General features: G+C 38.6%; 1 protein-coding gene across 1 annotated transcript; it reads right to left on the bottom strand.

Annotated features, from left to right (window-relative positions):
• Nucleotides 1-1,453: 1,453 nt before the first annotated feature.
• Nucleotides 1,454-8,243, bottom strand: akap17a (A kinase (PRKA) anchor protein 17A). Its single transcript, XM_024287103.2, has 7 exons — nt 7,270-8,243; nt 6,462-6,877; nt 5,591-5,809; nt 4,707-4,919; nt 3,592-3,740; nt 3,098-3,338; nt 1,454-3,026 (listed from the first exon to the last, which is right to left on the bottom strand). The coding sequence occupies exons 2-7, from the start codon at nt 6,786-6,788 to the stop codon at nt 2,265-2,267; spliced, it is 1,911 nt and encodes a 636-aa protein (XP_024142871.1). The 5' UTR covers nt 6,789-6,877; nt 7,270-8,243; the 3' UTR covers nt 1,454-2,264.
• Nucleotides 8,244-9,184: the final 941 nt, after the last annotated feature.

Genomic DNA, 9,184 nt, shown 5'->3' with positions numbered 1-9,184 from the left:
TCATTTTACAAGCAAAAAAAAAGTCTTACAATTTTATCATCATACATTTCGGAGAAACAGGTCGTAATTGTTAAATTACAAGAACAAAGTCATATATTTATGACTTTAAAAGTCATAGGCTTAATTTATGTATTTTTCTCGTAAATTTACTGGTTGTAAATATGTTACTTTAAATGTTGTAAATCTACAACTTTAAAACATGTAAATTTACAATAAAAAGCCATACATTTATAAGAAAAAAGTTGCAAATTTATGACTTTAAGTCTCATAATATTGCTTTTTTTGTTCATGGCCCTAATAATCTTTTTATTCTAGCTAAATCAAAGTTTTCTTCCTGCTTTACTACAAATTTCCATCCAGTCCGAAGCTAAAACAGTGTTTAGAGTCACACGAGTAAGCACCTCTCCACTTTAATTTTACTCATCCCATATCTATCTTTAGTTTTTCAATCTGAGCGATAACATTTAGCTGGATTGACATCAATCCCCTCACAAAAAGTAGTACTCTTAAAATTATTTCATTAATCATACTAGAGTATACCTATAGCAAGTACTACAGACCGTGTAATATACTTACTGAATACTTCTTCAGACTTTACATTATACAGACTGTATAAAAAAAGTGTACTGCCTCACTTTTACGAAGTATACTTGAGTATCCTTATCGCCTGCATTTATTTCCAGCTATGAAAAAAAAATGAATCACTTATGTTTTTCTTTTAAGTAAATGTTACATTTAAGTCACTTTAGAGCCGAATTTGTTTGTTGCATATTTGCGACATCGGGCATTAAGGGGTTAAATAGACTACTTTTTGCTAAGGATATCATGTGATAAACAAAGAGAACACTTAAATACCATGAAAACTTTACCTTTGAGATCAAAAATCCTTCCATGTACTCCAGTATTTTTTGGGGGTACACGTCTGCAGCTGGAGCCCCTTTAGTGGAATGTGATGCCATAGATGAGACAAAAATTCCTCCAAAATGCTATAAAAAATGTTTTCTATTTTCGAGTGGTCTCCAAAGAGGATTCTACAGCAGCCCTGAGTGTGACTGAGAAAACCAGACTGAGCCCAAATCAATGCCCACCCAGCAGCAATAACAGTGAGAGTTGCAGTGGGCTAAGCTGATTACAGCCAGATAACCCAGATTACAGCACGGGCTCAGTCTGACAAAGAAACAACTCAATGAAAACACTGCGGCCTTGTTTATTATCCCTGACCCACAGCTTTTCACCAAGCTTTCCCCAATTAGTGCCTCCTCTTCTTTACCGTTTGTTGCCGACTTCCAATTTTTGCCAACAAAATTTTATGTCTGATTTGTCTTTTAAATTATTTCTGCAGAAAAAAAATCCCATTTTATCTCATGTGAATGTTGTAATAGAGTGGTGGATCGATGGAAACTACATTTAACCAATTTGGAGGTTATAAGAAAAGAAAGACAAAAACTTTTCAACTTTGAAAACGTTTATTTTTCATAACCAGCATTGCAAGTCATGCTTTACAGGATTGTATTCTGCAAAACAGATGAGTCTTTGTAGTGAGAAAACAATCTTTACAATCTGTTAAGCTGCAAACCTGAAAACGGAGCAACATTCTGACCCGACTGTGTTCAACAGCAGACTTTTATTTTGAATCACTTTAGTTCTTATTTCACGTATGAACAGAAAAAAAGGGCACACTTGTGTTTTCAAGTCTCTTCAGTCCATAAATTACAGCTTAATCTTTCATACAACAGCAGGTTCTAGAAAAAGAGAGCTTACAGTTTCTGCAAACGTCACAAAAAAACAAAAATTGAACAGACGTTGGAGCCGTTCCCTTTTGAAATCTTCATTCCCTTCAGTTTTGTAGCCTAAAGTGGTCAAATGTCATGCTGGGTCTAAAAACACCACTACAGCTGTAAAAGTGTTAATAAAAAAGGTAAAGTAATTCTCTCCTTAAATTCAGATGTTTTAAGTTGAACACAGACAGTAAAATAGTTTCCTAACAGGTCTAGAGTGGAGTTTTTGTTTAAAAAAATACTTTTTTATGGTGTTTGCCGTCCTGAAATGTTGCTTTATTCACATTTTTACATAAACTTGTTTGTGGTTGAAAATACTGACTATTAGATGAGTATTAACAGAACAATTGAGTGACTTAGTAAAAGTGCAACATCCATTTTATTTTGTATGCACGGTGTCTTTGAATTCTGACCTAAGAGACTAAAAGCTTCTGTTTTTGTTTGAGAGTCCACACATAAATGATAGAAGCGGCTACAGGGAGTAGCTCAGCGTCTCCTGGAGTGGCTCCTCTTGCTGCTGCCGCTGCGTCTTTGGTGTCTCCGGCTGTGGTGGCTGTGGCTCCTGTAGCTCCTGGGATTTCTGTGCTGGCTGCTGCTTCGGTGTCGGCTGTACATCCTTCCTCTGCTGTAGCTCCTCCCCCTGCTGCTCCAGCTCCGGTCTCTGCTGGAGCTGCTGCTGCTGCGCCTCCTGCCCCTGCTCCTCCTGTGGCGACTGGGACTCCTTGAGCTCCTCCTCCGCCGATTGTGACTCTGAGAGCGCCTTCGACTGTGCGAGCTCCGTTCTCTGCGGGAGTGGCCTCTCGTTTGCTCCTTGTTGTGTCTGTTTTTCACCATTTCTTCACGTTTGTCATTTTTGGACAGAATTTTTGATCTAGACTCGGATACTTTCTTGTCTTTGTCATCTCCTGGCTCCAAACCGTTGACTCGACCCAGGACTTCCAGCACCCCGCAGTGAGGATCCGAGGCCTCCTGAAGGCCAGCCGGATTCCGTACGACTGCGGCGGTTTCCTCGTTGCTCTTCTTAATGAGGTTGGACAGCAGTTTGTCTCTCAGCTCTTTTTCTCTACGCTGGAGCTCCAGCGCTCGCTGCTTCTCCAGCTCCACCCTCCGCAGCTCCTCCTCCTGCCGGCGCCGACAGGCTTCCAGCTGCTGAAGACGGGCCAGTTCCTCCTTTTGTCGGGCTTGCTCTTGACGCTCTTGCTTCTCTCGTTCAGCCTTCTCTTTCTCCTGCTGGTGCTGCTTGACAGTCTGAGGAGAAGGACGAGACACAACGGGTTGGTAAAGAACATCTGTCTGTGAAGCCTATTTCACTTGCATACCTTGGCTCTGGCCAGCAGCTCGGCGACGAGCCGTAGCGATTCCAGGTTGCGCTGAGCCAGCAGCAGCCTCCTCTCCTCCATGGCGATCTTCATCTGCAGCTTCTTCTGCTCCTCCTCTTGCTGCCGCCGGACCTTCTTCAGATTCCTCCTCTCCTCCTTCTCCCGCAGCTTTTGCTCCCGCTTCCTTATCCTCTCCTCTCTTTTTCTCTCCTTCTCCTCCTCTTCCATCCTTTTCTGTTTCCTGGAGAACATTGATTGTGACTATGAGTGGCGTTAATGTAACATTGCTTTTGAGTAAAAGTAGACTTTATAAACTCAAAGAAGAAAAACTAGAATGTTCTCCATGTTCCTGCTCAATCAAGATGATGAATATGACTCAAGCTTTATTAGAATTTAAATAAAAAGGAGGAGGATGATTGTATCTTTAATACAAATCAACAAATTATACATGAGGTTGGTGGAAGTTTACTTTTTTTATGTGTTTCTCCCCATACCTCTCTTCCTCCTTCCGCCTCTCCTCCTCTTCTTTCTCTCGTCGTTTCTGCTCCTCTCTCTGCTTCTCCAGCTCCTGCAGCTTCAGCCGCTCCAGGTTCCTCTTCTTAATGGCCACGTCACTAAGGTGTTTGCTGGTGTCGAACGTCACCTGAAAGGAGTGAAAAATGTTTTTTTTGTTTTTGTTTTGGACTTGTCCAATCTGACTTGATCCTTACAAGATCAAGAACATTCAAACTTTGGCATTTTAAAACAAATATATATATATTTGTCATCTGTAATCAGAGTCCCCTTTTCTGGGTCAGTTTAAATCCCACAGCTTTAGTCTGTGGATTAAACCACGTCAGCTGTCAGTAGCAGAACCTTAGAGATTCTGATGACACAGCTTTCATTCTGATCGCAGTGAAAAGTCTTAAGCTACTCTGTCACTCAGACCAGACCAGTCTCTTTGAGGATGTTTATCATTACTGCAAGAGCTGCATTCTGTCAGTGACGACACATACAGAGAATCATTTCAAATAAATAAACAAGTTTGGAACTAAAACTGAGACCTTTCTGTCACAAACTGGATGAAGAACCAGAAGGATCTTTTTTCAGATATTTATAGTGTTTAGATGTTTACATAGTGGTGAAAATAAGTGGTATTTAAGTACAAAAGACATAAAATTGATATAGATTTACCTATAAAATAACAATTTGAAGGGTTTTCTCAAAACTTCTGGGTGAAGAGGACAACATCTCATCCTAGATTTAATAAATTAGGGAAGAATGCACCAAATTTATTAGCTATTCTACTGTTTGAATTGATGGTTTGATATGATATAAACATTTACTTTAAATAAAACATATATTTAAAATCTACTCATAGCTATTTATGTAATATTTAAGACATTATAAAACTTAACATCCATATTTGATGCCATTCCGTAACTATTCGGTACTCAGCCGAGGCTTTTATTTATTATTTGACTTTGGCCACAAATTGTCACTTCGGTGCATCCCTAAAAAAAGACAATTAAATTCAAATATTTAGCAAAAAAGAGCCAAGAGCAAAATGGCCCATCTAAAGCTTCTTCATCACTGCGGATAAAGTTCTCTACGGTTGAAGATGGAGTACCTTGATGTTGCACGCCACGGCCTTTCCATCCTCTCCTTTCAGCATGAGCTTCATGCCACGGAGCGTATCCATGGCTTTGGTGAAGAAACCGTATTCCTGATACTGGACAAAAGCTTCAAAGTTTAGGTGACCCCCGAAGCTGAAGGTACTGAAGTTTTTGTCCATCATCTCCTCCCTGTAAGGGTCCAGCATGGGGATGTCAACATTCCGCACCTACAAAAGAAAACACATTTTCCAGTAGATTTAGTTTAATAGTTCATAACTTTGTCAAAACTGTGACAAACTAGAAGATTTTCCATCTGTGGGTATTAACTTAAAGAATAATGGCTAAAAGAAAAACCCAGAAAAAAATGGAGGAAATGGTGGTCATATGTCATAAATTAATTACATAGTTTCTTATAAAGGGACGGCCACAGACTGATAACTAAATCAAAGGGACAAATCTAGATCACGCATCCAGAACATAAACATTCCCTGAATCGTAAAAAAAGAAGCTTCATGAAACCCATTTGAACTTCAGTCACTACTTATGGGTTTGATGTACATATTTTCCTGGATGAAAATACAACTGATGGATAAATAACTGCGTAATCAGGTAATGAACAAATATGCATCCTATAAAAAAGGAATATTTTATTTACCACCAAACTAATATATTCTGGCAAATAGAGAATCCCTATTAGATCAAGAAATGCAACCTTAATTTAATCAGGATTCTTTCATTGCGACAATAAAATAATTTAGTCAAAGGTAGTTATTTTTCAATAACTGTATGTTTTTTATTTAATTTTGCTTAGAAAACATGATTTGCATCAAACAGCAAAATAAAACTTAAATTATAAAATTATCCATATACATAACTACCGACTTTAATCGAGAAGTACCTTTCCAAATGTCTGGAAAACAGCTATAAGGACTTCTTCAGAGGGTCTGTCTGGGAACTGGCTGTCTTTCTGACTGAACCAGCGGCAGGGAAGGCCTTCCAGGTGGATGGTGTCTGGCCTCTCTCCAGGCAGAGTCTCATTCATGTCCTTCGCGTCACGGAAAAAGGAGTCCCAGTCATGGCGTGTGGGGAAGTCCACTTTATTTTCTACTGCCCGAACCTGAGAAAATGACAAAGACGTACAGTCCATCATACTGGGTGCACTTTTTAAATAGAGAATTTTTTCAAGTATTGATCTAATTAGAAGACATTATTATGTACAAAACCCTTTAATCATAATTATGCAGTTTTTAGCACAAATAATAAAAAAAAAAAACTGTTGTTTTCTGGAACAGATTCCGCAGGGTGCCACTCGTTGATTAAATTTGCCTTTGAGTTTTAGGCGAGCCCATTTAGTGGCGTAAGCCCGCCCCCACTTCCTGTCACCCATCTGTTTACGTGCCCTCCAGCTAGCTTACAGCCCCTCACAGCCCAAAACTAAAATTACCGGTGCAAAAAAAATGCTGAGCATTATTGAAGCTATCCAGCCGTAGTTTTGAGGCAGATGCCAGCTCAGACAAAGAAAATCAAAACATACATGAATCTATTTGTCTGCAAGCAGATGCTTGTGGAGCAGAGAGCCCAACTGGATTATTGAGTCTGCTCCTGATTCCCCATAATATGAATTAAAAAAAATACTCAGGATGGATGTTTTAATCTTAATTTTATTATATATGTCCTTCGTCATCAGAAAAAAACACCCAAAGAACACGTCAGAGTGGGTCTTTCAACATGATAATTAAGCATTTGGTGATTCAAACAGTCAGCCTTACCTTGAGTACATCAGTGAATCCACTAAGTTTAATGGTCTTTCCATCCAGACGGCTTAGCAGACCTTTGACCACCGTCTTGTTCTCCACCTCGCCCTCAAAGCGGATGAAGTCCATGGTGCTCTTGGAGATTCTGAGGGCTGAGAACTGCTCAGGAGCAACCATACCCTTCACCCTCTCCATCACCTCCCAGTTGGAGATGCTCTTGCCCGGCAGCTTGAGTTGGGGTAGAGCCACGCTGATGGTCATTTTAGCTATTGGCTTGAGGTACAAGTTGTACTCAGCAGACAAGCAGACTGCCTCTGTGGTGTCATGGACGATGGTGGTCATTGTCGAGAGAGACTGCGGTCACAAACTCGCTGTGAGGACTCGAAATCAGAGGTTTTCAAGCTAAGCGGGTTGACTCATCCACACAGATGCTGTAGCCAAAACAACATCAAAATATCATTAATATTAGTAAAGAGAAATCAACAAAACTGATTCATTTAGGCACTACAATTTAGCCTATTTGTTCTGCAATATTTACTTTATAGCACTCGAATAAAATCAGCACAAGCAATAATAATATACATTAAAAATATAAAATTTAATTGACCAGAAACACATATATTACAAAAACAATTCAATAGATTAATACAAACCAAAACATCAGCTAAAAGTTACAGCTAACTTGAGCTACCCATGCTAGGCTACGAACATTAATACATTTAAGATAGAAAAACAATAATAATGCAGGGGAAACGTAATAAACAGCGTCACAAACACACTAAGTCGTTCTATTTCCATAAAGTCATCAGTCATAATCACTTACTCGTTGGTTTGGGTGGCGGGGAACCGGCTAGTTAGCTTAGATAGCTCCACTGTTGCCTTTTTCTCCCCTCCAGTGCAGCAGCTGCCCACTGTATTACATAACAGTTGGCTAACTACGGATGTTTTTAAAAACAAGCCGCCAAATATTGGAGTGTTGATAGATTAAATAAAACTCCCTGTTGCTCCGAGAAGAGCCAGGCGCTGTAGAGTCAAACAGAAAACATATTCCATACAACTATTTCAATGAGAAAAGCCGTGGCAAGCCAATTCCGCATCCAGTGAACTTTGACCTGACAAGGAAACAACGAGAAAATGCGATTGAGTGGCTTTCGAAGTAAACAGCGACACCCTGTGGTAAAACAGCGAAGAACATTTTTTTTGTATTTTTCTTTTCTTTCTTTTTAGTTTTTTTTTGTATTTTTCTTTTCATTAAAGTTCGATTTTATTAACTAATAAAAATATGGACTATTGTTTATTAAAAATGGAAAGCATAATTTAAGTACCAGTATTTTATCGACATCAGTACTGTGGACTATATAGAATAAAAAATAAAAAATAAATTTACCACAAGGGGGCAGTACTTCTGTTGAATTAGAAGAATTGTCTCATGAAGGACATCTGAGAAAACAAAAGCCAAATCAATAATGAAAACCAAACAAACAGATGCTCTTTATCTGATCAACTCCCATTGGTCCTTTAGGTCTATGGGATACCAGAGGAAATTGGATCTTTATTTTTGGTGGAAAAAGATGAGGAAAGGAGAGACAGAGGTAGAGTAGGAATTTAGGAACTTTGATGGGGTAAACCAGAGAGTTGGTCAACATGATGGAAAGAAGAAAGGGGGATATCCTGTTTGTTCAAGATAATCAGATGGGAAGAAAGTGAGATTTATAGACTGGAAGCAGGTTGAAGCTGTTCCATCAAAGAGGAATGGAGTAAGAGTGATCTTGAAGATGAGGTTTGGTAAAAAAAAATGTGGGTGAATGTTTGTGAATGATGTCTAAGAACTTTTAAAAGAGAAATAACGTAATCTAAGGAAGCAATGAATGAAATTGTTTGAGACACAAATTTGACTTTTGAGCACCAATAACCAGACATTTAGGATTATGTGAACCGAACAATTCAGTGGTTCTTCCAGGTGTTACAAGTCAAACAAAGGATATAGTCTGTGAGAAATTAAACATTACAGATTATAGAGGAAAGTAGAAGTAGACTTTATGGTAAAATAAATAAATTCAGGAGAGTGTTGAAAGGAATAAGTTCGTTAGAAAAACAGTATTTTTTAAGTAAAAAATAAATAACAAAAATAATGAAAAAATAAATTATAATGACCAAAATTAAAAATGATGGATAATAATTAAAAATGACTTTTAAAATGCCACTTAGAAAGTTAGCACAATTTAACATCAATTTTAATCAGCCGACAAACGTAATATTTAAGTTTTTTCCTTAAAACTTAAAAGGGTTGCATGACCCAAACAATAAAAATGCAAACTAATAACATTAATTTGTGTTTATGAATTTGGCATCACTCACAAGCTAAGCTGTATATGTTTCCTGAATGCAGTGGTTGAGAACAAGTGGACGAGCTAGACATCAATTATCCCAAAAAGACCCCAGGACAAAAAAAAACAAAAAAAAAAAGGTCGGCACAGTTTCCCTGAAAAGATGGCAGAGGAATTTACATAACAGGCATTACTCCCGCCAGTGTGTATGTAGGTCAGCGGCTTCAGTCAGAGAGGCTCTCAGTTCTGTCCCAGTCCGTGGTCATTGAGCTGATAATTTGCCCAAGGCAACTGTGGGTTTTACAACCCCAACCTAAAACTCACCACGCCAGGAAGAGTTTGGGTTAAGGCAAGGGGATTTGTTTTAGAAAAAAAGGGCTCCAGCTTTCAAAATAACAAATGTTTACGTGT

The sequence above is a fragment of the Oryzias melastigma genome, linkage group LG21 (assembly GCF_002922805.2).
Source record: "Oryzias melastigma strain HK-1 linkage group LG21, ASM292280v2, whole genome shotgun sequence".
In the NCBI taxonomy this organism is placed as follows: domain Eukaryota; kingdom Metazoa; phylum Chordata; class Actinopteri; order Beloniformes; family Adrianichthyidae; genus Oryzias; species Oryzias melastigma.
This window is presented reverse-complemented; position numbering and strand designations above follow the sequence as displayed.

Excerpts from the sequence above, each read along its gene's own strand:
- akap17a (XM_024287103.2), bottom strand. The coding sequence starts at position 6,788 with ATGACCACCATCGTCCATGACACCACAGAGGCAGTCTGCTTGTCTGCT. Across the intron at positions 3,339-3,591 it reads AGGCGGAAGGAGGAAGAGAG|GAAACAGAAAAGGATGGAAG; the intron begins GTATGGGGAGAA and ends AATGTTCTCCAG. Across the intron at positions 3,027-3,097 it reads AGCTGCTGGCCAGAGCCAAG|ACTGTCAAGCAGCACCAGCA; the intron begins GTATGCAAGTGA and ends CCTTCTCCTCAG.